The following is a 17,409-nucleotide window of genomic DNA, read 5'->3' as shown; positions in this document are numbered from 1 at the left end:
CCCCCCACCCACCGACCCACCCCACGTAATGCCTGACCCCCCAGCACTGCCCCGGCATTGCCAGGGTAATGTATAATCTTTATTATTGTCACAAATAGGCTTCCATTAACACTGCAATGAAGTTACTGTGCAAATCCCCTAGTCGCCACATTCTGGCGCCTGTTCGGGCACACGGAGGGAGAATTCAGAATGTCCAATTCACCTAACCAGGCACGTCTTTCGGGACTTGTGGGAGGAAACTAAAGCACCTTGAGGAAATCCACACAGACACTGGGAGAACGTGCAGACTCTGCACAGACAGTGACCCAAGCGGGAATTCAACGCAGGTTCCTAGCGCTGTGAAGCAACAGTGCTAACCACTGCCCTACCCTGCCACCTCCAGTCTGGGCATGACTGCCTTCCCCTGACTTTTTGCCAACGTAAAATGCGATTTGGTCCTCAGAAGATTATCAGCTCCCATCACCAAATCCGCCTGAGAAGAACTGGAGCAGAAAATACAGGCCCGTGACATTTGCTACCTCGATCTGATTGGCAGGAATTTTGATTCTTATTGGCTGAATTAATTAAGAACAACCGGCAAGGGTTTTGAAAAGGCTGTCACGTTTGTCATGTTTAATGGAACTCGTTGAGTAAATTAAATACTGTACGTACCATACACATGGGTTTTCAAAAGGCATTTGATGAGATACCACATACAATTCTTATTGATAAAATGTGACAACCTCGTTAAGAAGTTAGCCAAAAGGACAGAAAACAGAACAGTGGTTATGGATGTTCATTGAACAATGATATAAGCAATGGGGTAGCCGCAGTTCAGTGGTTGGACTCTATATAGATTTTCCCCGTCTCCTTTTGAAGAATTTTTGCAATGTTTTTCTGTCAGTATAAATGACAACAAAAGGGCCTTGCACCAGAACCAGATGGAAGCTGGAGAAAATCCATTTGAATTAGGCCACATGGGCTCAATGGGGGCTTCAGAGTTCATGGGCTAGATTCTCCAATTTAGAGACTATGCCCTGACACCGGCGTGGGAACGGTGGCGTTTTACGACCGAAAACACGGCGCAAAAAGTCCACCGATCCTCCGTCTGGTGGGGGGCTAGCAGGCATGCAGCCCCCGGCTCCAGTTGCGGTTACGGCCGGGGAATTGCTGGGCCCATGGCCTCACACTGCTGCGGCCTGCAGTGGTTGCGCTGTGCAACATGGTGCCGGCCGCGCGCGTACCAGGCCTGCCAAATAGTGACCCCCTTTGGCCAGGCTCGCCACCCCTGGACCACCCCCACCAGTGCTCCCAGCCCCTGCCAAAGCCCCCCTTGCCCATGGATTGGCTCTCCTCTGACTGTGGCGGTGCTGGACTCAGTCCACAGCCGCCACGCGTATTCCCGAAACAGAACAGCATGAGTGACCCACGCCGGCGGGAACCCAGCCCATCGGGGGCGGAGCATCGGGGGAGGGCCTCAGGTAACGTCCTGAGGCTGTCTATAACGATGTGCGGCGTACTCCTAGAATATATCGTTTTGGATGGGGCAGAGCATCGCAAAAGCGGCACCGTCCCCGATCTTGGTGCCAACCTGGATTCTCCAGCCGATCGCTGAACGCGATTTTGGCGCCGGAGATCAGAGAATCCTGCTACATTTTTTGTTGAATCACCACTTCTATATCTATTTTGATGGCTCCCCACAATTAGTGGTTGTTCGGTTTCAATTGTCCAAGTCTGCTCAGATCAGCAAAGCCAAGAAACTCAAAAAAGCTAAGCTTCACCCTTTTTTTAAAAATGTGCCAGCAAAATAACTCTCTCTTTTGGAGGCAGGGACATGTGCTAGACAGCTGAATCCAGCAGCTATTATCACTGGTACAAACCTTTCAGACTTGCAGCAATGGTGTACAATTACAGGGGTGAGATTCTCCGTCACCCGACGGCGAAATTGGGGCCGGCGCTGGTTTGACGCCGGTCAGCCATGCTCTGAAGATAGTCTTCGGTTGAATGCTTCACCTGAAAGAAGGCACATCTGATAGTGCGGTATTCTCTCAGTCCAGCACTGGAGATCAGTCTTTCTTTTTTTTTTTTTCAGTCTTGACATTTGTGCTCAAGCCCTGGAATAGAACTTGAATCCAAAACTCAGAGATGCGAGTGCTACCAGCTGTAGAACTAAAGCAAAATAAATAACTAAGCAAACACATTTTTACATTGAAGTTCACAGGCCATGACACCCACCTTTGCCAGCTCACTGTTGTCTATAAGGCTATCGCCACTAATGTCAAAGTACTTAAACATGTTCTGCACCAATATTTTCTTCAGCGTTGTTGTATCCATTGTAATATTTTCTTGTTGGAAATACCTCTGACTCTGTAGGTCCAGCAACATGTTCTTCAGCCTGCTGTACTCTGCCAATTCACACCGTTCACCTAGGCAAAAGATATTTCAGATTAGTTATGATTATTTTGTTGGGGATCCAGCAAAGGTACAGATTCAGAATTCTTCCGTTTGGATCTGAGATAGATGGAAAAAATCTTTCCTGTACAGTTCTATATTATCCAGGGAAATCACCTATGTCCGGGTGCCATGGAATAGTGGGTCAGTGATAGCTGATTTCAAGGCTATGCACACAATTGCCACCTTGTTACATTTGCCAATCATACCTGTAATCAGGATGAATTCTCCACTGGCGTGATTCTCCGTTCTGCCGGTAGCATACCCCTGCTTATGGGTTTCCGGGCAGTGTGGAATAGCTATAATGGGAAATCCCATTGGCTGGCAGCTGGAATGGAGAATCTCTGCCAGTCACGACTCGTCGCCAAGAAACACTCGGTTTTGGAGGCGGCGAATTCACCCCCATGTTCTCCCACCAGAGGTGAATTGCAACTGATTTGCGCCACCGGATGTGCAGACCAGGAAATGATTCACTATCCTTCGTCATGCAAATTTATGCATGGTAAGGATTGTGAGGGAATCCTGCTATTGGGCCACCATTTTGAGCGGGCACCCTGATAATGTGGTCCACACACCCAACATCGCAAATCATGGGCAGCACGGTGGCACAGTGGTTAGCATTGCTGCCTACGGCGCGGAGGACCTGGGTTCGAATCCCGGCCCTGGGTCAATGTCTGTGAGGAGTTTGCACATTCTCCCCGTATCTGCGTGGGTTTCGCCCCCACAACCCAAAGATGTGCAGGTTAGGTTGATTGGCCACGTTAAATTGCCCCTTAATTGGAAAAAATAATTGGGTACTCTAAATTTTTTTTAAAACATCGCAAATCAGCCCCCCATTCCCCTCCCCACATCGCAATCCAGCCCCCACCCCTGCATTTTGATTGATAGCGTCCACACACACAGCTATCAGCCTTGCTTAATCCATCTTCCAAGAGAGTTAAGTGTATTCCAATCCCCCCTTTCACACTTCAGCGATTTTGAAGTGCTCAGCTGGAAATTGACAGCACTTAACTCTTTGAAGTGGTTGTTGTTTGTAAGCATTGTAGTTCGAGCACTTTAGAGTTACTCAACCATGAAGGAAGATGAATGACGCAAGGCTGACAACTGTGTGTGTGTGTGTGTGGAAGCTGGCAATCACAGCCTAATAAGGACGGTGGGACACGGGGTGGGGGGGGGCGGGGGCTTTGTGGGGGTGGGCAGGTCTTGCATTGTGGGGAGGAGGAGGGTATCCCACGGATGGATTGACCCACCGTGAGGTCCACCACGTCAAGGCCATGCTAGAAAACACTTGTAGTAAATCCCGCCCACGTGATTCTTGGCCTGAGGAACAGCCCGTTAAGTGGAATGGTGGCGGACAGCGGAGAATACAACCCAGTGTATACAGTCACTCCCATACACGTTCGGGTGGTGGCATTGGTATTAATGCTGGATAACCTGGGGGAATCTGGAAAGGGAGGCTAGCAATGATTTTAACATCAATGTTTCAGCATTAGTACCAGAATGCTAAATATACCCTGAATGTACGACCATATGATTAAAATTAAATAAATGGATCAATCTTTTCCATATTATTTGGAGGTGAACTGTTCAAAGAGAAACATACTCTTAAAATGTCAATTATAACTTACATATGCAAACAATTCTCAGCGTATTAAAATCACAATGACTTTAAATTAAAAAAAACATTCTTCTTTTATTTTTAATCCCATTTAGAAATGTGAAACAGAAGATATCTTTTGAAAATCGACATGAGGATGTCAAACCTGAAAGGCTTTGGTTTAAATATAGTCAATTTAAAAACACCCACAAGAAGCCGAAGACTAATGCAAAGTATTAATGTGCATCAATTAACATAATAATGATCATACATTTGTTACAATATTATATTGGTGCTTATTAGGTGCTATAGAAAGGGATTTTCAATTTAGTTGTTTAATCTTCCAGTTAGTGAAGGGTGTTGTGTTATTTACAGCGCAAGTCACAGGATGTCTGTAATGATGTATTGTATCATAACAGTATGTTGCTGCTCTGTTGAAATTATTTTTAAAATATTTCTTCAACCATCATTGTTGGCACTCGAGGCGAGATGACAACCTTAAACGCACTGTTGCTATAGGAATCCAATCAGCTTGATTTCTTTAACAGCGTTTTTGTGAGCAGACAATTTCTATCACAATGCCATAACATTTGCTGTTTACACAGATAAAAATAATTTGTGGCTCTTTCCACTTTCTCCAAAAAGCCTCATGAAGACTTTATTGGAATATTCTGGCCTTGTTATTGGCAGAATTGTCAGAACATGGAAACAGAAGTCGGCCATTTAGCCTATTTTGCCATTCAATTAGATTATGGTTAATCTGTATTTAACCATGGGTGGGATCAACCGATCACTTTGCACCCAAAAAGCAGCGTGGCGCAATGCTCCTGGTAGATGCCGGGAGATCCGACTTCCGGAATCCACCCGGCTTGCTACACCTCGCGATATCTAACGGGATCTTGCGATCTGAATCCCGCCCATCGTGGCTGGATCACTTTCTGCCAAATCTGCATATTAGAGGGGGACAGCAAGTCTCCCTGTACAATACGTTCCTGATATCTAACCAAGGTGTGGGATCTAGCTCTCTAGCATTGGAGACAGACCACTGGTGAGTGTCGTTCAGTGTTGCTCTTCACAAACGGGGATTAGAAGGAATGGCACTCATGGGGGTCTCCCAGGGAATTGGAAACCCCCAGGTGCATGCCCTCTGGCAAGGGTGGTACCCTGGCACTGCTGGTGTCAAAAGGGCACCCTGGCACTGACATACAAGCATCCTGGCAGTGCTAGGCTCGCACCCAGGTTCCTCTGCCAGGTGGCAGGGGCACTGCAAGGATGCTAGGCTGGCACTGCCAAGGTGCCAAGCTGATATTTTATGGGGAGTTCAGGGGTTGATTTGGGGACCTAAGAAATCGGGATGCCATTTAGAATGATATCCTAGTCTCTATTGCATTGAGGAGTTCCGGCGAGCGGAGCTCCTCAATCCAGAAAATGGGGCTATGCGCGGTCTTGTTGGGGAGTTCCCCTCTGAGACCCCCGATCTACCCGGAAGGCTGTGAGGTAGCAGAATATTTCTTGGCGCTCTGAGTGCGAGCAAATATATGGCTAATCTCGTGCTTCGGCACTCTCTCGCCATTCGGGTAGATCGCGCCATGCATGGGATTTTATTCCCAACCCCTTGATGTCCCTTACAAAAAGGTGAAAGGCCAATGTCCAATCCATTACTTCATCCAATATCATTAAGTCACGTAATATTATGGAAATTTAATTTGACAGAATATCAATCAAATATTCCAAGCATTGAAAATATTGACCTATACTGTTATCTCTTTTCTCTGTTCCTTTCCTAAATGCATTTACTTTTGTTGGAATATCAGCTGATAGGTGGTGAGCTACATTCAGTTTCTCACCTAAGTGGTCATTATATATATTCCCTTACCTAAGAATTGAATTTTGAAATTCTCACCATTCAAAATGTGGAAAATACACAGCAAAGTGGTTGGACTTTGGGATATCTTCTGGGGCTACGTCCCCACGCCGGCAGTGGAACAGTGGTGCTTTACAACAGTAAAAATGGCATAAAACGGCCACAGATTCCCCGTTTTGCTGAGGGCTAGCAGGACGGCAGGGTAGATCACCCGGCTCTAGCTGCCGATATGCCCCAGAGAATTGCCGGGTCCGTGGCTGCGCATGCGCACGGCGGCGGCCTGCAGCGGCCGTGCTATGCTACATGGCGGAGGCTGCTGGCGGACCCAGTGTGTGAAATAGTGTCCCCCCTTTTGGTCGGCTCGCACACCGCGGATCACCCCTCCAACAGTGCCCTCAGCCCCGAATAAAGTCTCCCCCTGCCCGCGGATTGGCCCTGACCCTAACTGTGGCAGTGCTGGACTGAATCCGCAGCCACCACTCCGAGCTCCCGATGGATGGGACCACACGCGATGGGACCTCCTGGCTGCAGACTTGGAGGCCCAGCACTCTTAAGCAGTCTTACAGCCCCGCCTGCCTGCCTGAGTGCAGCAGCTGCAGGCAGCTATAACCAAAGAAGCACAAAGAACAGTGCAGCACAGGAACAGGCCATTCGGCCCTCTAAGCCTACACCGATTATGGTGCCGATATAAACTAAAACCTTCTGTGCTTCCAGGGTCCGTATCCCTCTATTCCCATCCTATTTGTCAAGATGCCTCTTAAACATGGCTATCGTATCTGCTTCCACTACCTCCCCCGACACAGAGTTCCAGGCACTCACCACCCTCTGCTTAAAAAACGTGCTTCGCTATGTAGTGATGAACCATCAAACGAACGCGAGACGAGTTGCTGCACAAACGTTAGGCTTTAATAAGCTAGAAGTTAGCCCTGCGGTCGACTACAGTAAATGGACGAGCGTCAGGCGTTCTGGGTATTTATACCTCGCTCTGGAGGCGGGGTTAACTCAGCCTCTCGACCAATCGGGGAGCCATCACATGACTGGTCTCAACCAATCGGTCGAGAGGCACATGACCGACCAGGGCCAATGGTAAGCCAGTGTTCTGCACCAATGGCAGACAGCTATGCAAATCATACCACCACATTCACCCCTTGCGGAGAAAGAAGCCGGGGTGGGGGGGGTATCAACGAGAGCCGGGGGAGGGGGGCGGGAGGGAACTGGTGGTATGAGTAGCAGCCAGAGAAGGGTGAAAAAAAATTTTGGCTTCCCACTGGCCCAGACAATTAACAATAGTACATATTGTCCATACAAGGTCCATGGAGTTGTTGAAAATTAAATAGACTCAATCAGCCTTTTCGTGGCCCGTGACATCCTGGCAGACCGCCGCAGTGGAGTTGGTGACGTTGGTTCAGCCGATGGTGGTGGTTCCGCTGATGTCCTGGAGTCCGGGAGCGATGTTCCTTGAACAGTCTCCGTCACCCGGGCTGGTGGTGGAGACGCCATGGATGGGGAAGGGGTGGCCAGGGTGGGGTGATGGCGGAAAAAAAAGGGGTGGGTCTGTGGTGAAGGGGGGGGGAAGGCTGCACGCCGGCGGGTGCCAGGTCCCGGAGGGAGACCGTGTCCTGCCGACCGTCGGGGTACTCCACATACGCATACTGCGGGTTAGCGTGGAGTAACTGGACTTGTTCCACCAACGGGTCGGACTTGTGCACCCGCACATGCTTCAGGAGCAAGAAGGGGCGGCCAGCCACGTTGGGAGAGGGGACCCGGAGGACGACTTCCTGGGGAAAATAAGAAGACGTTCATGAGGTGTCTGATTTGTTGTGGTACAGAGGAGTGAGCGGATAGAATGTAGGGCATTGGGGATAACTTCTTGCCATCGGGAAATAGGGAGATCTCTGGACCAGAGGGCCAGTAGTATGGTCTTCCAGATGGTACCATTCTCCCGCTCGACCTGTCCGTTACCCCGAGGGTTATAGCTGGTCGTCCTGCTAGAGGCAATGCCCCTGTTGAGCAGGAATTGACGCAGCTCGTCGCTCATAAATGAGGACCCCCGATCGCTATGTATGTACGCGGGGTAGCCGAACAGGGAGAAGATAGAGAGGAGGGCCTTAATGATGATTAATGTGGTGATGTCGGGGCAGGGAATGGCGAAGGGGAAGCGGGAGTATTCGTCGATTACCGTCAGGAAGTAAATGTTGCGGTTGAAGTCAATGCTGAGACGTTCAAAGGGACGGGATGCTTTGATCAGATGTGCGCGCTCGGGGCGGTAGAAGTGCAGTTTGCACTCTGTGCAGATGTGGCAGTCACGGATTACTGTCCTGACTTCCTCAATGGAGAAAGGCAGGTTGCGGGCCTTTATGAAATAGAAGAAACGGGTCACCCCTGGATGGCAGAGGTCCGCGTGGAGGGAGCGGAGGCAGCCTATCTGCGCGCTGGCGCAGGTACCGCGGGACAGGGCATCAGGAGGTTCATTGAGCTTCCCAGGACGATACAAGATCTCATAGTTGTACGTGGACAACTCGATCCGCCACCGTAAGATCTTGTCATTCTTAATTTTGCCCCTCTGTGCATTATCAAACATGAAGGCCACTGACCGTTGGTCTGTGAGGAGGGTAAACTTCCTGCCGACCAAATAGTGCCTCCAGAGTTCGGAAGCCTGGAGGGTTCTGGAGAAGAAGGTCACGGGTCTGCCCGCTTGGTTCAGGGTGGCCGCCAGAGCTACTTCTGATGCATCGCTCTCGACCTGGAAGGGGAGGGACTCGTTGATGGTGCGCATCGTGGCCTTTGCGATGTCCGCTTTGATGCGGCTAAAGGCCTGGCAGGCCTCTGTCGACGGCGGGAAGGTCGTGGTTTGAATGAGGGGACGGGCCTTGTCAGCGTAATTGGGAACCCATTGGGCGTAGTAAGCGAAGAAACCCAGGCAGCGTTTGAGGGATTTGAGGGTATTGGGAAGAGGGAGTTCCATCAGGGGGCGCATGCGTTCGGGGTCGGGGCCTATCACTCCGTTACGTACTACGTAGCCGAGGATGGCTAGACGGTCGGTGCTAAACACGCACTTATCCTTATTGTATGTGAGGTTAAGGAGTTTTGCGGTTTGGAGAAATTTCCGGAGGTTGGCGTCATGGTCCTGCTGGTCGTGGCCGCAGATGGTGACATTATCGAGATACGGGAAGGTAGCCCGTAATCCGTACTTGTCGACCATTCGGTCCACCTCCCGTTGGAAGACCGAGACCCCATTTGTGACACCGAATGGAACCCTAAGGAAGTGGTGAGCCGCCCATCAGACTCGAACGCGGTGTACTTGCGGTCACTCGCGCGGAGGGGGAGCTGGTGATAAGCGGACTTAAGGTCCACCGGGGAGAAGACTTTGTATTTCGCGATATCGTTTACCATGGCGGAAATACGGGGGAGAGGATACGCGTCCAGTTGCGTAAACCGGTTGATGGTCTGGCTATAGTGGATGACCATCCGGTTTTTCTCCCCAGTCCGGACCACCAGCACTTGGGCTCGCCAGGGGCTGTTGCTGGCCTCGATGACCCCTTCCTTCAGCAACCTCTGGACCTCGGACCTGATGAAGGTCCGGTCCTGGGCGCTGTACCATCTGCTCCGGGTCGCGACGGGTTTGCAATCGGGGGTGAGATTAGCAAACAAGGAGGGGGGTGTCCACTTTGAGGGACGCGAGGCTGCAGACAGTGAGGGGGGTATAGGGCCGCCGAATTGGAAGGTCAAGCTCTGCAGGTTGCACTGGAAGTCCAGTCCTAGGAGTGCCGGTGCGCAAAGGTCAGGGATGACAAGGAGTTTGTAATTTTTAAAAACCTTCCCTTGGACCGTGAGGTCCACGATGCAGCAGCCGGTGATGCGGACGGAGTGCGAACCTGAGGCTAACCCGATTTTGTGTTTTACCGGATGGACAGGGAGCGCGCAGCGTCTTACCGTGGCAGGGTGAACGAAGCTTTCCGTGCTCCCTGAGTCCAGCAGGCAGCCCGTCTCGTGGCCGTTGAGGTGGATCAGCGTCGTTGTTTTGGCGAGCGTGCGTGGCCGTGACTGGTCGAGTTGAATGCCGCGAGCCGTGGAGAAGAACCATCGTCGTAGTCGTCGTCGGCCGAGTAGTTGTTGGCAGAACCTTGCGTGCCAGTCCAGGATGGTGGTGCCCAGGATCCGCACGTGGAGTCGGGGTCCCAAGATTACGGCGCCCAGGACCCGCACGTGGAGTCGGGGCCCCAAGATGGCGGCGCCCAGGACCCGCACGTGGAGTCGGCGCCCCAAGATGGCGGCGGCCGCGGGGCCCTCGTGGTTGCGGGGGGTGGGGTTAGCGGTGCCGGCGGGCCAACCGGAGCGGCTGAGAGCGGGGGCAGAGAGGCGCGCAGGCCAGGCGCAGAGGCCCGGGGGCGGCGAGGAGAGAGTTGCGCGGTGCGCTGGAACGGCCCGGAGGAGAGGGGGAGGCGCGCAGGCCAGGCGCAGGGGCCCGGGGGCGGGGGGCGCACTGGAGGTTGGATGTGGGACTTTTGGCGGATGAAGGGGTGTGCGAGCGGCTGAGGAAATGCATTCAGCACTACCTGCAGATCAATGACACGGGGGGGAAACTTCGGCAGCGGTGGTTTGGGAGGCACTGAAGGCGGTGGTAAAGGGGGGGAGCTGATCTCGATCCAGGCTCATAGGGAGAAGGTTGACAGGGCAGAGACGGACCGACTGGCAAAGGAGATATTACAGATCGATTGGAGGTATGTGAAGACCCAGGAGGCAGGGTTCCTGAGGGAATGGCGGAGGCTGCATGCGGAGTTTAGCTTGCTGACCACAGGGAGGGCGGTGGAGCAGCTGAGAAAGGAAAGGGGGGCGATTTATGAACATGGGGAGAAGGCCAGCAGAATTCTTGCACAGCAGCTTCGGAAGAAGAGGCAGCGAGGGAGATGGGGAAAGTAAGGGACGGTGAGGGGAACCTGGTTGGTGATTCAGTAGGGGTGAATAAGGCGAAGATTTTTATAGCAGGCTGTACAGGTCGGAACCCCCTACGGGGCCGGAGGGGATGAGGCGCTTCTTGGAGGGAATGAATTTCCCAACAGTGGACGGACAGCGGGTAGAAGGGCTGGGGGCCCCAAATGGGCTGGCAGAGATAGTGGAGGGCTTGAAGGCCATGCAGGCGGGTAAGGCCCCGGGTCCGGAAAGGTACCCAGTGGAGTTCTATAAAACGTTCTTGGGGATACTGGGGCCAGTGTTGTTGAGGATGTTCAATGAGGCAAGGGAAAGAAGGGGTGCTGCCCCCGACGATGTCACAGGCATTGATTTAGCTGATTCTTAAGCGGGACAAGAACCCAGAGCTGTGTGGGTCCTACAGGCCGATCTTCCTGCTGAATGTGGATGCCAAGTTGCTGGCCAAAATCTTGTCGTGCAGGATTGAGGACTATGTTCAGGATGTTATTGGGAGAACCAGACGGGGTTTGTTAAGGGTAGGCAGTTGGTGGCCAATGTAAGAAGGTTGTTAGATGTGATCAAGATGCCCTCGGAAGGTAGGGAGGTTGAGGTAGTGATCGCAATGGATGCAGAAAACGTTTTTGATCGAGTAGAATGGGATTATCTTTGGGAGGTACTGGAACGGTTTGGATTCGGGCGGGGCTTTATTGACTGGGTCAGGTTACTGTATCAGGCTCCTGTGGCAAGTGTGCGGATGAACAGGTCAACTTTGGACTATTTTAGACTGCACTGGGGGACGAGACAGGGATGACCCCTCTCCCCACTGTTGTTTGCGCTGGCTATAGAGCCGTTGGCAATTGCTCAGAGAGCTTCAAGGGGCGGGAGGGGACTGATCCAGGGGGGTGGAACACAGGGTTTCACTCTATGCGGATGATCTGCTTCTGTATGTTTCTTACCCAGCAGAGGGGATGGAGGAAATCATGAAGATTTTAGGGGAATTCGGCCGGTTTTCGGGGTATAAGCTAAACATGGATAAGAGTGAGATGTTTGTAGTTCAGACGAGGGGACAGAAGGGGCGGCTGGGAGAGCTGCCATTTAGGTCAGTAGGGGGAAGCTTTAGGTACCTGGGTATCCAAGTGGCGCAGGAATGGGACCGGCTGAATAAATTGAATCTGGCCCGGCTAGTGGACCAAATGAAGGACGATTTCTGGAGATGGGACGCGCTCCCGTTGTCGCTGGCCGGGAGGGTACAAATGGTGAAAATGATGGTCCTCCCGAGGTTCCTATTTGTATTTCAATGTCTCCCCATTTTTATTCCATGGTCCTTTTTTAAGCGGGTCAGCAGGGTGATCACGGGCTTCGTCTGGGCGGACAAGACCCCACGGGTAAGGAAGGTAATGCTCGAGCGGATCTGGGGAGAGGGCGGGCTGGCGCTGCCAAATTTTAGCAACTATGACTGGGCGGCGCACATAGCCATGATTAGGAAGTGGGTGGTGGGGAAGGGGTCGGTGTGGGTGCGTATGGAGGCGGCTTCTTGTAAGGGCACCAGTTTGGGGGCATTGATAATGGTGCCTCTGCCATTCCCACCGGCATGGTACTCCACCAGCCCTGTGCTGGTGGCGGCCCCGAGAGTTTGGGGCCTGTGGAGGCAGCATATGGGAGCAATGGGAGCATCGGGCTGGGTCCCAATTTGTGATAACCACCGGTTTGCCCCGGGGATTATGGATGGGGGGTTCCGGGTATGGCGGAGAGTGGGGATTGAGAGGATGGGGATATGGTCATAGCGGGGAGCTTTCCGAGTATGAGGGCGCTGGAGGAAACGTTTGGGCTGGCGAGGGGAAACAAATTCAGATATTTGCAGGTGTGGGACTTCCTTCGTAAACAGGTGGCAACCTTCCCGCTCCTACCACTGAGGGGGATTCAGGTTTCAGGGTAATTTCCAGAGGGTAGATCGGGGAGGAGAGCGTTTCGGACATTTATAAGGAGCTTATGGGGTCAGAGGAGACGCAGACCGAGGAGCTGAAGAGCGTAAGTGGGAGGAGGAGCTGGGAGGTGAGATAGAGGATGGATTATGGACGGACGCGTTGAATAGAGTCAACGTGTCCGCAACATGTGCCAGGCTCAGCCTGATACAATTTAAGGTTGTTCACCGGGCTCACATGACAGTGGCCTGGATGAGCAGATTCTTTGGGGTGGAGGACAGGTGTGTAAAATGTGCGGGAGGACCAGCGAACCATGTCCACATTATTTGGACATGTCCAAAGCTTCGGAGATTTGGGCAGAGGTTTGCAGACGTCATGTCCAAAGTTTTAAAAACAAGGGTGGCGCTGGGTCCAGAGATAGCGATTTTCAGGGTGTCGGAAGATCCAGGAATCCAGGAGGAGAAAGAGGGAGATGTTCTGGCCTTTGCTTCCCTGGTAGCCCGGAGACGGATACTATTAGCTTGGAGGGACCCAAAGTCCCCGAAGTCGGAGACCTGGCTATTGGACATGGCTAGCTTTCTCTGTATGGAGAACATTAAGTTCACCTTGAGAGGTTCGCTGTTGGGGTTCACCCGAAGGTGGCAACCGTTCGTCGACTTCCTTGCGGAAAATTAATTGTCAGCAGATGGGGGTGGGGGGGGGGGGGTGAGTAGTTTAGGTTAGAGTAGGGGGCAACAAGGGTGGGACCTGTACGAAAGGTAAACGGTTTTTGCACTATGTTTATGGTATCATGTATCTTGTCTATTTTGTTAATGTTTCTATGCCAAAAATACCTCAATAAAATGTTTATTAAAGAAAAATAGGCTGCTTTGTCCTGTATTGTGTCGAGCTTCTTGAGTGTTGTTGGAGCAGTACTCATCCAAGCAAGTGGAGAGTATTCCATCGCACTCCTGACTTGTGCCCTGTAGATGATGGGATGATTGGGGGGGGGGGGGGGGGGGGGGGTCAGGAGGTGAGTTACTCGCCACGTGATTCCTAGCCTTTGACCTGCTCTTGGAGCCACAGTAGTTATATGACTAGTTCAATTACGCTTCTGGTCAATGGTAACACTTAGGATGTTGATAGTGGGGGATTCAGTGGTGGTAATGCCATTGAATATCAAACAGCTTTAAAGGCAGATGTGGCAATGCTTCAGGAGACACACTTAAAGCTCGCATATCACACGAGCTTGAGAAAGGCCAGGTGTTCCATTCAGGGCTGGATTCGAAGACCAGGGGGGTAGCAAATCTGATCCTTAAGGGTGTGGCATTCAAGGCTGGGAGAATTGTGGCGGATAAGGGGGGCAGGTATATAATGGTGAGTGGAAAGTGGGAGGGAGTCCGGGTGGTGTTTGTGAATGTCTATGCTCCGAATTGGGATGATGTGGAATTTGTGAAACGCAAGCTAGGCAAGATCCCGGACTTAGAGTCACACCACTTGATTATGGGGGGGAGACTTTAACACAGTCATCGACCCCGAGCTGGACCAGTCGAAGTCCAGGACATGGAAACAGGGAAGCGACCAGCAGTGGCTAAGGAACTGAAGGGTTTTATGGAGCAGGTGGTGGTGGTGGTGGTTGGGGGGGGGGGGGGGGGGGGGGGGGGGGGATCAATGGGAGGTTCGCGCAGCCGAGAGCTGTTTCTTGATGACACATGGGGGGGGGGGGGGGGGGATCATGGGAGGTTTGCGCGGCCGACAGCTGTTTCTTGATGACACATGTAGTGAATTGAATTGGCTGAAGACTGGCATCCATGATTCTAAGTACCTTTGCTGAGTAAGTGCTGCTTGATTGCACTGTTGATGACTCCTTCCATCACTTTACTGATGATGGAGAGTAGACTGATAGGAAGGCAATTGGCTGGGTTGGAGATGTCCTGTTTCTTGTGCACAGGACACACCCCAGACAATTTTCCACATTGCTGGGTAGATGCCAATATTGTAGCTGTACTGGAACGGCTTGGCTAGGGGTGCAGCAAGTTCTGGAGCACAAGTCTTCAGCACTATTTCTGGAATATTGTCAGGGTCCATAGCCTTTGCAATATCCAGTGCCTTCAGCCATTTCTTGGTATCACGTGGAGTGAATTAAATTGACTGAAGACTGGTATCCATAATGCTGGGTACCTCCAGAGGAGACCGAGATGGATCATCTACTCGGCACTTCTGGCTGAAGATTGTTGCAAATGCCTTGGGCTGGATTCGCCACATTTCTGGTTCAGCACGCTGGTGGGATGCTCCGTTTCACCAGCTGGTCAACGGGGTTTCCCATTGTGGGGCAGCCCTACGCTATCGCAAAATCCCAGGGCTGCCGGCAAAATGGAGCATCCCGACGGCAGAGAATCCAGCCCCCTATCTTATTGCAGTGACGATCTAGGCTTCCCCATCATTGACAATGGGGATACTTGTGCAGCCTTCTCCTGGAGTGCGATGTTTAATTGTCCACCATCATTCACGACGTGATTTGGCAGTGCTGCACAGCTTAGACCTGATTCATTGGTTGTAGAATCGCTTAGCACTAACTATTACTTGCTGCTTATGCTATTTGGCACACAAATAGTTTGCGTCGTAGCTTCACCAGATTAACACCTCATTTTTAGGTATGTCTACTGTTGCTCCTGGCATGCCCCCTCCTTGATTCTTCAATTAACCAGGTTTGATCCGCTGGTTTGATGGTAAGAGTAGAGTGCAGGATATGCCGGGCTACGATGTCAGAAATTTTGGGTGTATACAATTCTGCTACAGATGATGGCCCACAGCACCTCATGGATGCCCAATCTTGAGTTTCTAGATCTGTTTTAAATCTATCCCATTTAGCACAGGTGGTCATGCCATTCAACACGATGGAGGGTGTCCTCAGTGTGAAAATGGGATTCTGTCTCCACAAGGACTGTGCTGTGGTGACGCCCACTAATACTGTCATGGACCAATGCACCTATGACAGTCAGATTGGTGAGGACGAGGTCAAGTATGTTTTTCCCTTTTGTTTGTTCCCTCACCACCTGTCAAAATCTGAGTCTAGCAGTTCTGTTCTTTAGGATTCAGCCAGAAGTGGTGCTACAAGCCACTCTTGGTGATGGGCATTGAAGTTCCCCACCAGAGTACCTTGCCACCCCTGATGCTTCCTCCAAGTGGTGTTCAACATGGAGGAGCACTGATTGTTCAGCTGTGGGTGGGGGGAGATGGAGGGGTTGAGGTACTTGCTAATCAGCAGATTATCTTGCCTATGTTTGACCTGATGCCACGATACTTCATGGGGCCTGGAGTCGACACTGAAGATTCCCAGGGAAATTCCCTCTGACTGTACAGCACTGTGCTGGCACCTCTGCTAGATCTGCCCTGCTGGTGGAACAGAATGTATGCAGCATTGTCTGGGATGTTATCTGTACCTCCCGTGAATATCCATGCTATCTTCCATGAGTATGACATGTCAGGTTGTTGTTTGACTAGTTTGTGTGACAGCTCTCCCAATTTTGACACATGCTCATAGATGATAGGAAGGAGCACTTTGCAGGGTTGATGGGGCGTAATTTACCCTTGTCGTTTCCAGCACCGAAGTCAATGCCGGGTGACTGGCCCTTTTACTCCTAATGGTGAAAATGTGATTTTCTCAACGTCCACCTGATGTGTGGTACCAATGATCTAACATACATCAAGCATATAGTCTAGGAAGTTGAAATGATTTTTTTCATTTTCAACCCAGCAACCAAACAACCGCCAACCAATACCTGAAGAACCAACAGGCACAGATTTAAGATAATTGGCAGAAGAAGCAATGGTGACATAAAGAAGTATTTTTTCATGCAGAGTAGTTAGGGTCTGAAAAGAATTGCCTGGCAGTGTGTCAAAGCCAGCATCAACTGAGGCTTTCAAAGGGGAACTGGAGAATTAGCTAAAAAGGACATCGTTGGTGGCTACAGAGAAAAGACAGCAAAGTAATATGAGGTGAACTGCCCCTTCAGAGGTTAGCACAGACACAGAGGAACAAATGGCTCCTTCTGTGCTGTAACCATTCTATGATTCCCTGATTCACATACTTCTCATTGCTAACTGGTGAGGGTGGCTGAACGAGTGTTCAGCATCAGAAATACCGTCTGCAGGTATAGTGACAAAGTGAAACCAATATCTAGCTACATATTGATCAATGAGGAATGCATAGGAATTTTAAGGCATTCTTAACCTTAAGTTTAAGGCTTTAAGTCATCAGGAACGTCTTCAGTTAAATAAAGCACACACTACAGCAAAATCAGTACCATCCATGATCCAATTTTGACAAATGTATCCAGCCATCCTTTACAGGCAGTTAGTTCTCCACAACGACCAAGGTTTCCATTTAAACAAAATTCTATTATTCCTTCTTGCATGCCGAAAATATTAGGCGCATGCCCGAAATATTGGGCTCATATCCCATCGCTGTTCAAAAAGCAAAGGAAAACAAATTTGTGTGCTTTTTCAATATTCTTTTGCCTTCCCTTATCAGTGCTGACAACTGTTCTCCTTTATCAAGTAAAACTCCCACTTCCCGTCTTTGCTCTATCAAATATAAATTTATTTGAGGTGTCTAGTTGATGCATTCCAGTAGGAAGAGTACAGTGGGAAGACATTGCCCTTTTTGACTATTTTCTCTCTAAGAAAGAAATTAGAAGTGTTAAGGT

At 50.9% G+C, this 17,409-nt stretch overlaps 1 protein-coding gene across 3 annotated transcripts in view; it reads right to left on the bottom strand.

The window, feature by feature from the left end:
* Positions 1-17,409, bottom strand: part of LOC119965323 (follistatin-related protein 5-like) — a 709,947-nt gene that overhangs the window by 272,312 nt on the left and 420,226 nt on the right. For all 3 annotated transcript variants that reach the window (XM_038795916.1, XM_038795915.1, XM_038795914.1), the window contains exon 5: positions 2,215-2,405. In XM_038795916.1, the coding sequence (XP_038651844.1) occupies positions 2,215-2,405 (191 nt within the window). The remainder of the gene's footprint in view (positions 1-2,214; positions 2,406-17,409) is intronic.

The sequence above is a fragment of the Scyliorhinus canicula genome, chromosome 4 (assembly GCF_902713615.1).
Source record: "Scyliorhinus canicula chromosome 4, sScyCan1.1, whole genome shotgun sequence".
Lineage (NCBI taxonomy): Eukaryota > Metazoa > Chordata > Chondrichthyes > Carcharhiniformes > Scyliorhinidae > Scyliorhinus > Scyliorhinus canicula.
The sequence above is the reverse complement of the archived record's forward strand: the minus strand, read 5'-3'. Positions and strand labels throughout refer to the sequence as shown.